General features: G+C 48.9%; 1 protein-coding gene across 1 annotated transcript; it reads right to left on the minus strand.

Moving 5' to 3' along the window:
- Positions 1-11,984: 11,984 nt before the first annotated feature.
- Positions 11,985-13,740, minus strand: LOC103647947 (Zinc finger (C3HC4-type RING finger) family protein). The gene has a single exon (XM_008672447.3). It carries the CDS (start codon positions 13,701-13,703, stop codon positions 12,198-12,200), a length of 1,506 nt encoding a protein of 501 aa, XP_008670669.1. The 5' UTR covers positions 13,704-13,740; the 3' UTR covers positions 11,985-12,197.
- Positions 13,741-18,145: the final 4,405 nt, after the last annotated feature.

Genomic DNA, 18,145 nt, shown 5'->3' on the forward strand with positions numbered 1-18,145 from the left:
CGGAGGAGAGCTAGCGCCCTAAGTACATGCCGTCGTGGCAGCCGGAGAGATTTTGGCACCCAGCTGGTGTGATGTCGTGGCCGTCGGAGGAGTGCTGGAGCCTGACGGAGGGACAGCTGTCGGAGCGGTTGAGTCCTTGCTGACGTCCTCTTGCGTCCGTAAGGGGGTTGAGAGCCGCCGTCGTCACAGAGTATGCGGGGCGCCATCATTGCCTATCTGGCGGAGCGAGCCAGATGGGACGCCGGTCTTGTTCCCTGCGGCCCGAGTCAGCTCGGGGTAGGGTGATGATGGCGCCTCCTGTTGACATGGCTGGTCTGCGCCCTAGGTTGGGCGATGTGGAAGCTCCTCCGAAGCCGAGGTCGAGTCTGTCTTCCGTGGCCGAGGTCGGGTCCGAGCCTCTGGGTCGGGCGAGGCGGAGACCGTCGGCTGAGGTCGGGGCGTAGTCCGAGCCCTGGGGTCGGGCGGAGCGGAGTTCGTCGTCTTCTGGGGCTGAGCCCAGGTCCGAGCCCTGGGTCGGGCGGAGCGGAGTTCGTCGTCTTCCGGGACTTAGCCCGAGTCCGAGCCCTGGGTCGGGCGGAGCGGAGTTCGCCGTCTTCCGGGACTTTAGCCCGAGTCCGAGCCCTGGGTCGGGCGGAGTTCGCCGTCTTCCGGGACTTAGCCCGAGTCCGGGCCTTGGGTCGGGCGGAGCGGAGTTCGCCGTCTTCCGGGACTTAGCCCGAGTCCGAGCCCTGGGTCGGGCGGAGCGGAGTTCGCCGTCTTCCGGGACTTAGCCCGAGTCCGAGCCCTGGGTCGGGCGGAGCGGAGTTCGTCGTCTTCCGGGACTTAGCCCGAGTCCGAGCCCTGGGTCGGGCGAAGCGGGGCTTCCTATGGTGCCTTCGATCGGACCTGACTGCCTGTCAGCCTCACTCTGTCGAGTGGCACCGCAGCCGGAGCGGCGCAGGCAGCGCTGTCTTTCTGTCAGGCCGGTCAGTGGAGCGGCGAAGTGACGACGATCACTTCGGCTCTGTCGGCTGGGGGGCGCGCGTCAGGATAAAGGTGTCAGGCCACCTTTGCATTAAATGCTCCTGCGGCTTGGTCGGTCGGTGCGGTGATTTGGTCAGGGTTGCTTCTTGGCGAAGACAGGGCCTCGGGCGAGCCGGGAATACATTCGCCGCTGGAGGGGGGCCTCGGGCGAGACGGAGATCCTCCGGGGTCGGCTGCCCTTGTCCGAGGCTAGGCTCGGGCGAGGCGTGATCGAGTCCCTCGTATGGACTGATCCCTGACTTAATCGCACCCATCAGGCCTTTGCAGCTTTATGCTGATGGGGGTTACCAGCTGAGAATTAGGAGCCTTGAGGGTACCCCTAATTATGGTCCCCGACAGACATGTACCCTGGGCAACGACAGCCTCCCACGCACATCGGCGATAAATTTGCCGATCTGCACATGTCCGGACCGTCCATACGTGGGCGCGGACCGTCCGGGCCAGCGGCGGCTAATCCCTTTTTTAGAAGCGAATTACCGAGACCTGCACCCAAGCCACCACATGTCGTGCAAACCCTAGATAACCCATTCGGACCGTCTGCATATGGCGCCAGACAGTCCGAATATAATGTCGGACGGTCCGCATATTTAACCGGACGGTCCGGCAAAGAGTTTTTTGAGGAGGATATATATCCAACTCCGTATCCGTCCCAGCTAGACTCCCCATCTCACCATACGACACACCAGCACCATAATATAATCTATCAAACCCGTGAGAGTGAGTACTTTCCGGCCCCTAGAAGGCCAGAAAGGAATGGCTAGTCCTATGAGCCTCATAGGGCATGCATTAACGCGCCGCAAAACCCAAACCAGTGGGGAGGAAAGCAATATACCAACATCCAAACAAACTCACCCATATTGGATCAAAGAGCCGGTGGTCTCCCACCGGCTGCCATCGATATAGTAAGGGTGGAAATAGCTGGGGCGTTCCGAGATAAGCTCGGAGTTAGTATAGTCCCTGGGGGGCAGTCATATTGGAAACCTTATGATAGCCAGTTTGACCGGCTCCCATACCCACAGAGGACCAGAATACTCGAATTCGTAAAGTTTTCGGGTGACCAAGAAAAGAGCACGCGTGAGCACATAGACCAGTTCTTAGCACAGTTAGGAGAATTGGCCGACACCGAAGCATTCCGTGTACGTTTATTTTCATTATCTTTAACAGGGACTGCATTCACATGGTATGCCACGCTCCCTCCTAATTCCATTTTGTCGTGGGGAGATTTAGAACAAAAATTTCATGAACATTTCTTCTCTGGCGATTATGAGCTAGATTTAGTAGACTTAGTGGCCCTACGACAAGAAAAGGATGAATCGGTTAGTGATTACATCCGGAGATTCCAGGATACGAGAAACTGATGCTTTCAAATTCATTTAACAGATAAACAACTGGCGGGAATAGCTTTTGATGGATTGCGCTATTATTTAAAAGAGAAATTAGAAGGCATCCAGTTCTTTACGCTAGCACAATTACATCAGAAAGCTTCGGCTTGTGAAAGACGAAGCAAAGAACTAGTCAAAACAGTTCATCATAATGTCCATATAGTAGAACATAATCAAAGTAGTTCGGACGGTGAACCAAAGGAAATTTACACTGCCGAAATAGTTTGGCCTGAGCAGGCCAAATCTTCGGCTTGCTCCTCCTTGCAGCCAGTTCAAAAGAAACAGCATGAGGAGATTAAGTTTACATTTAATGTTGGCAAATGTGATAAGATATTCGATGAATTACTAAAAAATGGTAACATTAAAATTGATTATATCGTTCCACCTGCCGACGAACTAAAGTGTCGCGCATACTGCAAGTGGCACAACTCGTTTTCCCATGCCACTAATGATTGTAATGTGTTCCGACGACAAATCCAATCGGCCATTAACGAAGGACGATTGAAATTTCAGGAGGACACGGAGCCCTTTCCAATGAATATGATCGACTTCAAGGGCAAAAGGGTCCTAATTTGGCCCAGCACAACCGATAAGGGCAAAGACAAAGAAGTCATCATCGGCAACTCACGGGAGGCCGGTGGAAACAACAAAATTTCTTGCAGGAAAGTGGTGGCCGAGAAGACTCCTGTTGGAGGAGAGACACTGAAAGTAACCACCACAAACTCCGGCACTGGGGGGCAAGCGCAGACAAGGGGATATGCGCGAGAACCCATACTACGCATCGCGGACGGTCCGGTACCCAGACGCGGACGGTCCGTAGCATCACCGGACGGTCCGGAGAGTTCCAGCGGACGGTCCGGCAACGCAGAAGAGCCACGGCGACCACTTACCTTCAAACCACGACGACCAGAAACAGGTACGTGGAAAACTAACACGTTCAAGGCAACTGGTCGGTTGGTAAAATCTAGCCCGACCTTTGATCAATTATTGTTTAAATATGTGAAAAAGAAGGCTGGCCCCAGCAACCGGCCACCAAAGGGACCTCGCTTACTCACCCAGGTGCGACGGCAGGTGTAGCATCCCAAAAATTCAAATCCTGAAATTTTCTCAAACTCGCTCTAAATTCAAAATGAATTTCAAATTTCATTTCAAAATGTTTGTTTGCGAGTTGATATCAACAAATAAATTATAGTGGTCTATATTCTCTCCAAAATCCTCCTTAAATATCCTACAAATGTTTCTCCAGTGATCCCCCTCAAATTCTTTCCAGAAATACTGCCCAGATATTTCTCGAGTAATCCCCTTCAAGCTCTTTCCAGAAATATTGCCCAAATATTCCACCAATATATCTCCAAGTATTTTCTTCCTGAGAAATACCTTCAGAATCATTTTTCAAGTCCCTACAAATATTTTCTTCATAACTTTTCTCATGCTCATACGTATACGTATGCCTCCAGTGTCATACGGTGAGCTCTACAAGCTAATTACACTTATACAAGACAAATACATGCTAACCTCCCACTAATCCTCTCATCCTCCCACTAATCCTCTCATCCCTCCCCCTAATCCCCCCACCATGGCTATAAATAGAGGGGCAAGGGCCTCCTCTCATCCCACCCCAAGCCATTTCATGGCAACTCTCTTCCCCCCCCACACACACCCACTCCATGTTCCACACAAGCACACACTAGCACAAGGATCGTTCGATCGTTCTTCGATCGTTCGTCCCCCTGTTCTTAGTTTGTTTGTTCGTTCGTTCGTCCGATCGTTCGATCGTTCGTCCGATCGTTCATGGTTCGTTCATCCGATCGTTCGATCGTTCGTCCGTTCGTTCGTCCAAATAATCTTTTTCCTGTCGTTATGCTGCCGAAATTCCGATCGTTCGTTTGTTCGATCATTCGATCGTTCATCGTTCGTTCATAGTCCCTATTCATCGTTCATCGTTCGTTCATAGTCCATATTCATCGTTCTTCCAGATAATCTTTGTCCTGCCGTTATGCTGCCGAAATTCCGATCGTTCGTTCGTCCGATCATTCGATCGTTCGTCCGTTCGTTCGTCCAAATAATCTTTTCCTGCCGTTATGCTGCCGAAATTCCGATCGTTCGTTCGTCCGATCATTCGATCGTTCGTCCGTTCGTTCATAGTTCCTATTCATCGTTCGTTCATACGAACTATTCACTATCACTATTCACCATTACTATTCACCATTACTATTCACCATTACTATTCATCGTTACTATTCACATACACTATTCATCATCGTTACTGTTTATCATTACTATTCATCATCGTTACTATTCATCGATAATATCTATAATTTCTTTTCCATCGCCACTATTCATCGTTACTAATCATCGTTACTATTCATCGGTCATCTAGTCATCCCAAATTTCAACTACTCATCCATCATGCTGTCCAGTCCACCTAAGACCAGCCAGACCCATGTTCCAATCATACGAACTCCGGTGACTGTGGTTTTCCTTCCAGTGGGAACTTCCCATCTGGTCACCCATCCCAGGTTTCTCCAAGTTGAGCACACTTAACTTTGAGATTCCTTCGAACCAGGCTTCCAAACTCCGATTCCAATAATTCTTGTTTCTAGATTCTTATCGAATTATTCCCTATCCAACCATGTCATCCCTTAATCCTGGTCCATATTCCAGAAAACTCCCAAAATACTCTTGTCCCATATTCTGCCTATAACTCTCCTGTTCATACTAAGTCAGACGATTCATTCGTCACTATTCTCACCAACAGTGAACTTCACTGTGCTACACCACATACACCCAGCTATAAATACACCCAGCTACCCTCTCCCTCTCCACACACACTCAACACCCTCAGCCAAGGCAAACACCCCACCCACTCAGTTACTCCGCTCTGCCGGCTACACGCATAGTGTCGCTTCGCCTCCAGTCCACCCTCCTGGTAAGCACCTCCGCTCCACCACCAGTAATATCACAACACCACATGACACAGATTCTACTCAAGACTCTACCCATCCATATATCGCTATTCTGACCACTATACTAAATATTTGTTGGTATACTTGCTGGTTTGTATGTTTGCTTGTTCATGTTGCATAGTTATCGGAGCGTTCGTGTCGTCTCGTGGAGGCCAGATCTGCAAGTCTACGCCAGACGGTGGAGCCAGAAGCCAGTTCTGCGAGCTCCCCTTCCCCCTTCGCCGAATAAGCACGGCAAGCTCACTGGATCCCTTTGATGCATAAATTACCTATGTCTTTCAACCACAACCCTCAGCCTGTTATTTTATGCATGATATGATTTTGAGACAAGTTATTATGGCCACCGAAGCCGCTTGCCGCAATCAATCCTTAATATATTTGTTACAAATGATTTGAGAAAAGGGTGTGAGTTTTCAAAAGAAAATGCTTTTCAAAATGTGTATGATGAAGGGTTTTCACCCTTATCACCTTGTGAGTGGGATAATCAGGGACTCCCTGGTTTAGGGGAGGGCCTAAGGTGATGGCTCAGCTGGTTTAGGCGTGAGCAGAAGGATTGTCCCCTCGTATAAGGACCGGTTTGTCATCTTCTCTACCTGTACTCTTTAATAGTACAACCGCTCGAGACTGTGTGGGCAGTCACTCAATCTGAACTCGTACGGTCCAACCCCAGGGTTATGAAGGCTGGGGAGCACCGGGAGGATAAGGAGGGGGAAAGTTTTGTCCGGTTTGGACATGGTGGTGGCCTGACTCCTTCCGAATAACCGTTAAGGTTAGGACGTGCGGGGAAAGAAAGAGATTCGGATTCGGATCTCATTGATCATGAGATCGCAGAGCCGGACTAGTGGGTAAAGTGTACACCTCTGCGCAGAGTTTGAAAACCTATTCGAATAGTCTGTGTCCACAGGAATGGACGAGTCTGGTATGGTATGGCAATTAATGTTTTGTTTTCAAAAAAAGAGATGCTTTTGAAAAGTGGTTTTTAAAAGGTCCGGCGGTTGAGCCGTGAGCTATGGTGGACGGGAAGTCCAGTGGCTGTTGTTGAAAATGAAAACCAGTGGGAAACTGCTGAGATATCTGGATGGTTTAGTCCAGGGGATTTTGTTCTAATATTGAAAAACTTCCTGCTCCTTTTGGAGAGGATGCACTTTGCAAAATACAAAATGTTTTTTTCAAAACAACCCTGCATAAAATATTGCTGTTTCTGCAAATATCCTGAGCTCTACATATTCCATGCATTATATCTGATTTCCCCATTCCGCGGGTGAAGGTGGGCTGCTGAGTATGTTTGTACTCACCCTTGCTTATTTGTTGTTTTTCAGAAAAAGGAGATCGGGTAAGAGTTACGACTGTTCCCAACCTTGCCTGTGGCTGTTGGACCGCTGACTTGCTTCGCTGCGTATATCGGGCTGCTTCAGCCCCACTCTGATGATATGTCTCGAGTTGTGGACCAACTCTTAAAGTTGACCGCCACCTTTATAGGTTTGTCTCGTTTAAGCAGAATTGGTATCATCTGATGTATAAATGTGTTTGCTAGCCTCCTGGGACTAGTAATTGTATCACATTTGAGTCCCAGAGGATTGGGGACGCTTCAGCAGGTTAGGCCGATTGGACCACCACACCAATCGAAAAGGACGGGAGGTCATAATGTTCAATTAAGACCTAACGTGCCTGCATGGACACCTCCACCACCATATCCACCCATGCCATATCCATACACATACATACCTCCACCATATGTCCCAAATCAAATGTGGGGCATGCCACCATACCCATTTGGGATGCCACAGTACCCCGCTTGGGGGGCACCTCAAACATCTGTATTCAATAGGTTGACATCTCCAGTACAAGACCGATTGAGAGCCCCTCAATCTGGTCCAAGAGCACAGGCCCAACAAGATTGCCGAACAACTCGGCCCCAAAGGCTGACTAATCCGTCAGGGGGGCATACAGCTATAACCTCCAACAATGCGAAAAAAGGAGACGTCATTAAAATAGGAACGACAGATGTCGTCATACAACAAAGTAACGAAGGGCCGATGATTTTTGGTGAATCGGCCAACACAAACAAAAAAGAAGGAACGACTGTCAACAAAACAGCCGATCCAAAATACTCCATGCCCCGATGGTGCCCATCGGGATTGACACGATCGCAAAAGCGAAAATTACAGCGCCTCAGAGCAAAGGAGAATCAGGAAAAGGAGGCAGAAAGAATATTCAATGACACGCATCCGCAATATCCGCCACCACAAAAGAGATGGAGACCAAAGGCCATTGAGAAAAATCAAACGGCCACAAAGATAGAAAATAAAACGACAACTGTGCATCTCTCTGCAGGTATGGTAGACTGTCTGGCTATAAAGGCCGGATCATCTGCACAGGACGCGGACCATCCGACCCCTGAGGCCGAACCATCCGCACTACACCAAGACACCTCCGATGACGTACCGACGCCCATGGAGGAAGACGACATGCAAGGAGAAGACCTGGTCGACTACGGAGCTACGCCGGAACACTTAGAAATTAGGAAAGCAAGGTGACGAATTGGTCAGGACCAGTATGACGCTCGGCGGTGTTGGGACTGATAGTTCGATCAAAGCTAAAGGGATCACGTCCGTTGAGTCAACCATCGAGACCAAGGCCACTGCGTACCATCCTAGTAAGTGGCAAGATACCTAAGAAAACCGATGTGATCATATCGAGTTAGTTGCTTTTGGTTCGCTCGCTCCACCAAAAGGCAGGGGGCATATGTTGAGCACCATTTTGAGTGTGCGAACGGTCCGGCCCTGGGGCCGGACGGTCCTCGCAGGCGCATAACAGATTAGGGTTCCGAGTTTCTTGCTATGTTTGTTGGCGAAAATCTCGGGATAAGCTCGGAAATTAGTTTGTAAAGGGTCCAGCCCCCCTTCTCTATAAATAGAGAGTATACGACCGATTTAATGATCATCAATTGAATTAAACACTTCTATTTCGCATTTTATCTTAGGAGTAGTTCTAGTCTAGTTTAGGTTTAGCCTCTCGATCTCCAAATTCTCCGCCTCTCCTTGACTCTACGTCGATTAGAGGAGTCTAGGTCGGCCTGCCCGAGCCTAGACAACTCCTAGGATCTCTCCTCCCCGACGGGGTCCCTCCCGGGAGCGAGATCCAGGCGCCGCCGGCGATCTTCCGCCGCCCCTGCGCACGCGCGGACCGTCCGGCCTTAGGGCGCGGACCGTCCGGCCGTCAGGCAGGGAACCTGAGCTCCTGCACCAGGTCGCGGACCATCCGGCCCTGTGCCGTGGACCGTCCGCGCTTGACCAGAGAGCACCGCCGCCTCACGCCAGGTCGCGGACCGTCCGGCCCTGTGCTGCGGACCGTCCGTGCCTGACCAGAGAGCACCACCGCCGGCTCTTTTGAAGTGATTGACGCCTTCAAAAAGACGACAACAGTTGGGTCTTCATTTCTATAGCAGATGGCTAAATGGTGCATCTATAGATGCATCAGCTCTAAATCTTTCGTATTTGTGCCTTTTTGGCTTTTGCGAATTCTGAGACTTGAAAATACACCCTACAAGTTGACTGATGAAAACTGAAAAAGGGTCTTGCCGGCGGCGTCCACATCAATCAACAGCTTAAGCAAGCATGTGTCCGGAGCCTTTACGTAAAGATCCAATCGTAAATGAATCTTTTTCATTCAAATCCCTCACTACCGTACGCACATTTACGAAAACCCCCCTTCTACAGTCACGCGCAGACCTCACCTGCTCGGCCGCCTGCTCCCTGCCGACCTGCTTTGCTCAGTACTGCCACTGCAGCACGCCAGTTGCTCCAGTTCCTGTGCCAAAGCCGCACGCCAGTGCTTTATTTACATAAAAAATGCTAGAAAACAAGGCATGCCGGACAATAAACTACAATTAAATAACCAGTTCTCAATTATGCATAATGTCTCCACGAACACAATATCAGTATAGCAACATCTTTAGCACTCCACAACAAGTGTATAGTTTAAACCAAATCATGACGCATTGCGCGTGTTGGTCACTTATTTACCGTTGGCGTATGGAATAAAAAACAAGGCAACACAGAGTTAAAAAAGTAAAACCATTTGTCCTTAAAATGTTATCTCTTCGTGATAATAACTCAAGGACCAAGTTAAAGTATAATCGAATGGAGTACACAAAGCATGATGGAAATTAGATATGAGAACTCATCTTATGTGTCTTAACATTTTATTTCTCTTCCCATACAAGACAAGCTTACAATCATACATTCGACTTCTTGATGTAAGATAGCACTAATGTGTTTCTGATGGCTGAGCTATACGAAGCTGTAGCACCTGGCTAAAAGATAATTTATATGGAGTATTGTTTATCTATTTATAGGGAAACAATTTTTTTTCTATTGGGCCATTTCATCCGTGTGTTGCACAACACAATCCTCCCTTGCTACCAAGACCTACTCTTAGAATACATGTCGAATGATAACATAAATATATGGCATATCTTAACTCCAACTAAAAATACATAAATATATGCCAGCAGTTGCCTTTTCCCACGACGTCTCCTTGTCGAATTGCATTGGTGATGATTCAGTTTGAAAACGAATACCAAAGAGCCCACAGGCATCTACTTGTATAGAAATTATTCACCTAGTATTGTGGCATATGTTGCTTCGGGCACTGATCTGCGCGTGCGTCTTGCAGCGAGCGATCGCCCTCAACTCATTCGTGTGGTCCATGTCGTGTAGTCATGTAGAAGGAGAAGGCACAGCGAACACCTGCGTGCGTGCAGAGGCTAGTACTGGCAGCCAGGCACAACAGTACGCTTGCACCTTGTTCTCCTCGCTCGCCAGTCGCCACCCATCAATAAAAGACAACGGGCCTGTTTGGTTCGGCTTTTTTCTGAATAGCTTTTCTAAAAAGCTGGCTGTAGAGAAAAGCTGGCTGTGGGGAAAAGCTGATGGTTAGAATCTGGGTGTTTGGTTCGGCTGCTGTGGAGAGAAGCTGGTGGGTAGAATTTGGGTGTTTGGATACGCAGATTATGAGATTGTAGATTCTGATTGAAAAAAGAAAACAGATAAATCCAGACAACCAACCGGATTATTAAATATCAGTTTCTGAAGTCTATATGCTTAAATGTCCAAATTATCGTATTGTTAACATCTGAACATGAGGTTTTAAGGTACACTTAACAACTGTAATGGCAGCAGCGCATGGTTATACTGTTCGAAACATGAGTTAAACCTTCATCAGAAACATGTGTAATTGCAACGCTATAGAAAATAAATGAAATATCAATTGCCATCGATATACTCAAGCCTAAATATTTTTTGGCACTGTAGAAAATAAGCCGAAATATATCAATTTGGCACTGTAGAAAATAAATGAAATATTAATTGTCACATGCAAACAAAAGATACGTACATGCAAAAAAGCTACGGACAGGCACTCGGTCGCAGGGGTGCGCGCGAGCCAGGAATCAAGCGACTTCTGCCAGACGTGACCTACAGCGCGCTTCTCAGTACTCGTTATATTTCGGCTTTTAAATGAAGCGCTTCGTGGAGAATTCCAGCAAAAATCTAAGCGTTTGGTTAAGGAAAGCTGCTTTTGGTCACCAGAATCGGCAAAAAGCCGAACCAAACACAGCCAACGTGTGTCTTGAATAGATGGACTAATGCTAGGAACTCCAAGGAACATCTCTCTCTACTAAACAGTTTCTCACGGCCTCACGCGGGTGCATAAATCCATCGCTTAAAGGGAAAACTGAGAAACCATTATTTTTATTACAGATTTTTAGATCAGATTTGATGTTTTCTAGGTACGGGGATAGCCTCTAATCACCCCAGAGAACCGCATTACGCAAAGATTGAAATCATTTGAAGTTCGTTTGAATTGGAAAGACCTTGTGGAGGGGATAGGTACGGTGGACAGGCCAGTTCAAATCGGCCAAGATGGTTCATCAGATGACGACTGGATTCAGAAGAAAGTTACCTATCTTGTATCAAAAAAATGTCGGTAGTTTTTTTTATATAAATTTGCTTACATTTTAAACGTTTATTATTATTAGATCACATATTATGGTTAAATTAGAATTTCACATATTCCAATATGGTATCTAGCTAGCTAGGTCTCTCTCTCCTACAGCCGTCCACGTCCACGTTCCTAGCCACCGGCGACGCCCGCACCCTCCTTCCCTGGCTTATAGATGGCCAATAAGCACGAGGCCCGTGAGCTCGGCACGAAGCTCGCTTTTTGGGCTCGGTCCGAGCTCGGCATGGTACGAATAAGCGGGCGGACTTGAACAGAAAACTAGACACGGTGGGCTAGCCCGGCATGGCCCGTTTACCTAAGCCTGTTAAGCCCGTTTTTTTACACTAAAACATGCTTACCGGCCCATTTAGCCCGCTTTTCGGCCCATTTTTTCGTGCTAAACGGGCCGGCCCGGTTCGTTTAGGTCCGCTGCGGGCCGGGCATGGACAGAAAATTGAGTCTGTGGGCTCAACAGGCCCGGCCCGGTTTTCGGCCGGGCTTCACCGGGCCCGGCGACCCGTTTGGCCATCTCTACCCTGGCTCCGTTCCGTTGCACGCCACTGGTGGTGATGATGATATGTAAATGCAGCAATTTGAACATACACGAGCATGATCATATGAGCATTACTTCTCTTGATGGTGGTGATGATGATATGATACGATAACATGACGACATGCCAAGTTTATAAAAACGACATCAGCAACGAGCTGCAGACTTGGGGTAGATCAAACTGAAAGCCCTACGCATACATAGATAGTTGAAGACTTGAGCTAAATTGGATTAATTAGCTCGACCAGAATTCGAAACGAACGAGATCGTCCCTTACACTTCTTCTTCTACCTTGGCCTGTTTGACTGGCTGCTCCTGCTTCCCGCTGCTCCCAGTCTCACGCGAGAGATCCACCATCTCCTCCATCTTGGGAGTCAGGTACGCGCTAGCCTTGCTCGTCGCCTCCACGTCCATCCCCGAGGCGCGCTGCTGCGCGTGCGAGCTCATGCCGACCAGCAGACACGCGCGCCCCGTCTTCTGGTACTCCGCCCGGTCGCCGACGCGGGCGCTGAGGTCGCGCAGCTCCTCCTTGATCGCCTCGCACGTGGGGTCCCCCGGCGCCGACTGTTCCACGGCCTTGAGCCGGGACTCGAGGATCCGTGCGGCGCCGGCGTTCTGCCCGCCGTCAGCGGCTACCCGAGCGGCCGCGATGCCCTCGGTCGCCGCGAGGCGGACGCGCTCCCGCTCCACGTCCACGGACGGAGCGGGCAGCGTCGCCAGCTCCAGCGGCCTCTGCACCACGGCTGCGCGCGCGGCGACGTGGCGCGCCAGGCCCGTCGCGGCCTCTCGGTAGGTGCACCTCGCCTTGACGAGGCGGGTGACCTCCTCCGTCGACCGGACCATCGGCACGTACACGAGCACCAGGAACCGCCTTTCCTCTGCTTCGTAGAGCTCGCCGACGTCGATGGTGGCAGCGATGCCGTCGGCGCCCAAGTGGCTGACGTAGGCGCCCGACTTGACCTCCTGGATCCAGACGCCCCGGTGCAGGCACGTGACGGCGACGCGCGCCTCCTGCACGGCCACCGAGAGGAGCCCGCCGACGCAGCGCGCGAACGAGCTCTGGATCGCCGCCTCGTTGCCGACGAAGGAGAAGGTGCCGCCCGTGGCCTCCGCGACAGCGTGCATCGCGGCGGCGTCGTGGTTGGTGCCGAACCCGAAAGTGTGGATCGGCGCGGACGAGGGCGGCACAAGGGCTGCGTAGCTCTTGGTGCCGTCGGGCCCGACGGTCGGCCAGAAGCCGGAGGTGTCTTGACCGTCCGAGAGAAGAATCATCCCGGCGACGACGTTCTTCTCCCGGCGACCGGCTAGCACCTGAGCGCCCACACGGAGGCCGCGGCCGATGTTGGTATTCTTCAGGACACCAAGCGACAACACGGCCATCTTCGCGCAGGCCTTCCCCGAGTCCGACATGCGACTGAGGCGGGTCAGGCGGCTGGCGTCGTCGGCGAAGGTGACGACGGATAGGCGGTCAGTTGGACCGAGCTGGTCGATCACGAAGCACATGGCCTGCTTCAGGAGCTCCAGCTTCTGCCCCTTCATGCTGGAGCTGACGTCGAGCACGGTGACGAGGTCGAGCGGCGCGCGCGCCACGTCGGACGGCGCCTTGGCGTGCACGAGCACCGCGAATCTGTCCCGGGACGCGCTCCTCGCGATGGCCGGGAACTCGCACTGCGTGCTCAGGGCCAGCCCGCCGTTGGCTGTGGGGGCCTTCGCCGGTACGGTCGAACGCTGCAGCGGCTCGTCGTCTTGGTACTCGCCAGCCGGCGGTGGCGCCGACATCGCTGAGGATTGTTTGGTGGAAGTGGAAACCGCAAAGAATAGGGTTCGGTTTGGATCGGCACGGCAGATGATATAACTACTAGCCGTGCCGTTTCGACTTCCATGTGCTTTGATCCACTCCTGGGTCCGTGCCGTTTCGTCTTCCAGTGCTTTGATAAAAATTTAAGTATTTTTTGGTTAAAAAAACTATAGATAATTCTTTAAATTTAAGTGTTTTTTATTTCAGATTTCTTACTATACTACTAGGTTAAAGATTAAAAAAAATAAGAATGACTCTATGAAATACATATAAAATATAGAAAAGCTGTTAGTAGGTATAAAAATACAAAATATAATTTTACTCAAATTACTCTTCAAATAATAATTTATAGAGTATATTTTTAAATTACTTTCAATCCAGACCTTGTTAAATGTTCTGTCTTCCACTCTGTAGATTCCGGGTGCCTCAAATCCAAACTCTGCTAAATGTTGTCTTAAAATCACTTTACAAAAATCGTGTTGTTCGTTGAATGGATAGCAATTACAAAAATTATTTGTTCAGGAGGCCATCGACACACTTGATGTGTTCAGTAAAATGTCTAAGAGGTCACTAGAGAAATTAGTCGATATTATAGAGTACGTTGTAGGAGAGGTTGAAGATATAGAAAAAGCGCTGCTTGTAAAACACAATAAATCTCTACAATATTAAATCACCAGTTTCAATGGTACACAATATTAAACCACCAGTTTCAACGGCACCACGTCATATTTTTATAAATAACTCATCACATCTATTTTAAATTAACTTGCTTGGTTCGGTTAGCTCGGGTTTTCAATCCATGCCCTGATGGAACAAGGGTGAGAGACACTAAATGAAGCCATCGAACCAGTAGAACATCATGCTTAAGTGTTTTTAATATTGAATATAAATTGTACATATATATAGACGATTTTTGTAAAATAAAAAATATATAATTGTGCTGGGCTGGCCAGCCCTACGAGCCGAGGCTACGGCCCAAGAATGGCACGACGCTCGTCGTGCCGGGCTGGCCCAGGTACTATTAAATGGGTCGTGCTCCGGGCTGGTCCGCTAGACACAACCAATGTGACCATCTATAACTTCGCACGATAATGATGGTCCTCGTCTCAGTTGCCGCCATCTCGTTCGCCATCGTGCTTCTTTTCTCTCTGAAAGGGAAATGTGCCCTTGGGCCATTTCTATAAGAGTTTGGTGATTAAGTGCTCCACGCAAAAATGCTTTGAGTGATATTTGTGCCAAAGACTTAAGAAGTGCAAATCAAGATTAAAGGTATGTTTCTAGACTTAGTACATTGTTTTGAAGACTAATGTATTATGTCTAAGTGCTAGAAACAGGAGAAATCGTTTTTGGAGAAAAGTTGGCTATGTACAGCCAAAAGGCTGCTCGATCTGGGTGCACCGGACTGTCCGGTGGTGCACCGGACAGTGTCCGGTGTGCCAGGACCAGTCCTGATGAACAACCTACTCTCGGGTCTCGACGGCGGCGTACGGCTATAAATCACCGGACTGTCCGGTGGTGCACCGGACTGTCCGGTGAGTCGTCTGCGGCAAAATCGCTGCTCTCGGGAAACAGTCAACAGCGTACGGCTAAAATTCACCGGACTGTCCGGTGGTGCAACGGTCGACTGCGCCAACGGTCGACCGCGCAATCCGCGCGTGACGCGTGGCCGAGCCAACGGTCAGATGGAGGCACCGGACTGTCCGGTGTGCACCGGACTGTCCGGTGTGCACCGGACAGTGTCCGGTGTGCCATCGGCTCCAAATCTTCAACGGTCGGCTACGCCAATTTAGGAAAGCAATCTGCACCGGACAGTGAACAGTGGATGTCCGGTGGTGCATTGGACTGTCCGGTGCGCCACCCGACAGAAGGCAAGAATTGCCTTCCCAGATTGCTTCCAACGGCTCCTAGCTGCCTTGGCGCTATAAAAGGGACCCCTAGGCGCATGGAGGAGGACACCAAGCATACTTTGAACATTCTAAGACTCCTGCACTCCATCTTCACACATTCGATTGACATTCTTAGTGATTTGAGCTCCGTTCTAGTGGTGAACTTGTTGCGTTTCATTTTGAGCTCAAGTCTTGGCTTGTGTGTGCGCGTATTGCTGGGATTTGTGTGTGTTGCTTCCCTCCCTTACTCTAAGTGCTTTCACATTGATAATTGTTATAAGGGCGAGAGACTCCAAGTTGTGGAGATTCCTCGCAAACGGGATACAGTGAAAGGAAGAAGATCACTGTGGTATTCAAGTTGATCATTGGATCACTTGAAAGGGGTTGAGTGCAACCCTCGTCCATTGGGACGCCACAACGTGGAGGTAGACAAGTGTTGGACTTGTCGAACCACGGGATAACTCGCGTGTCTCTTGTGATTGCTTTTTGTGTGATTGTTGTGATTCGCAAGAACTCGCTTTATAGTCACTTGGCATTATCTCTCTAACACTTAACCAAGTTTTGTGGTTATAAGTTTTATGTTTTTACAGGATCACCTATTCACCCCCCTCTAGGTGCTCTCAATTGGTATCAAAGTCGTTCTCTTCATGAAAGGGACTAATCGCCCGAAGAGATGGATCCTAAGGGAAAGGGGATGGTGGTCAACGATAAGGAGAAGGAATCCGTCTTCAACGAGCCAAGAGACGATAAGCCCACTGACTCTGGCTCGAGTCACAAAAAGAAGGACGAGAAGAAGAAGAGGCACATCAAGAAGATAGTCTACTACGACAGCGACGAGTCCTCTTCTTCCCAAAGAGACGACGACTACGACGAGAAAAAGAAAACGGTCAATTCAAACTTTTCTTTTGATTATTCTCGTATTCCGTCTAATCCAACGCTCATTTACTTTCAATTCCACCTGGGAAACCTCCGCACTTCGATGGAGAGGACTACGGATTTTGGAGTCACAAAATGTGTAGCCATTTGTTCTTTCTTCATCCAAGTATATGGGATATAGTAGAAAATGGAATGAATTTTGATAGTACGGATAACCCCATGTTTATCAATGAACAAATTCACAAAAATACACAAGCTACCACTGTTATATTAGCATCTTTGTGCAGGGAAGAATACCATAAGGTGAGCGGCTTGGATAACCAAGCAGATTTGGGACACCCTCAAGATCTCACATGAGGGGAACGACGTCACCATGATCACCAAGATGGAGTTGGTGGAGGGCGAACTAGGAAAGTTCGCAATGATCAGGGGGGAGGAGCCAACTCAAACGTACAACAGGCTCAAGACCCTGGTCAACAAAATAAGGAGTTATGGTAGCACGAGATGGACGGACCATGACGTCGTCCGGCTTATGCTAAGGTCCTTCACTGTCCTTGATCCTCATCTTGTAAACTCTATTCGTGAAAATCCTAGGTACACCAAGATGGCGCCCGAGGAAATACTCGGAAAGTTTGTAAGCGGGCGAATGATGATCAAGGAGGCGAGATATGTTGATGAGGCGCTAAATGGCCCAATGCCAATCCACGAGCCTCAAACCGTTGCTCTCAAAGCAACGAGTAGCAGGGAGGCGCTACCTAGCAAGGTGGCGCAAGTTGAGGCAGTCGGGCTTAACGAGGAAGAAATGGCCCTCATCATCAAGCGCTTCAAGACGGCGCTAAAGGGTCGCAAGGAGCATCCCAACAAAAGCAAGACGAAGGGAAAACGCTCCTGCTTTAAATGTGGTAAGTATGGTCATTTTATAACAAATTGTCTCGACAATACTAATGACCAGGAACAAGAGAAAAGCGGGAAGAGGGAAAAGAAGAAGGCCTACAAGAAGGCGAAGGGCGAGGCGCACCTCGGCAAAGAGTGGGACTCGGATTGTTCGTCGTCCGACTCTAACGATGAAGGACTCGCCGCCTCGGCCTTCAACAAGTCGTCGCTCTTCCCCAACGAGCGCCATACTTGTCTAATGGCAAAGGAAAAGAAGGTAAACACTAGAGAAACTCCTAAGTACTCTACTAGTGATGAGGACTCTAGTGATGATGAAATTGACTACACTAGCTTGTTTAAAGGATTAGATAGAGCTAAGGTAGAAAAGATTAATGAGTTGATTGATGCATTGAATGAAAAAGATAGACTGCTAGAAAAGCAAGAGGATCTTTTATATGAAGAGCATGATAAATTTGTAAGTGTGCAAAAGTCTCTTGCTTTAGAAGTTAAAAGGAATGAAATGCTTTCATGTGAATTATCTACTTGTCATGAGACTATGGCTAGCTTAAGAAGTATTAATGATGATTTAAATGCTAAGCTAGATGTAGCAAATAAATCTAGTTCTTGTGTAGAGCATGTTGTGATTTGCAATAGGTGTAAGGATTTTAATGTTGCTGCTTGTAGTGAACATTTAATTTCCATAACTAGATTAAATGATGAAGTGGCTAGTCTTAATGCCCAACTTAAGACTAGCAAAAATGACTTTGACAAACTAAAATTTGCAAGAG

This window comes from Zea mays, chromosome 2 (genome assembly GCF_902167145.1).
Source record: "Zea mays cultivar B73 chromosome 2, Zm-B73-REFERENCE-NAM-5.0, whole genome shotgun sequence".
In the NCBI taxonomy this organism is placed as follows: Eukaryota; Viridiplantae; Streptophyta; class Magnoliopsida; order Poales; family Poaceae; genus Zea; species Zea mays.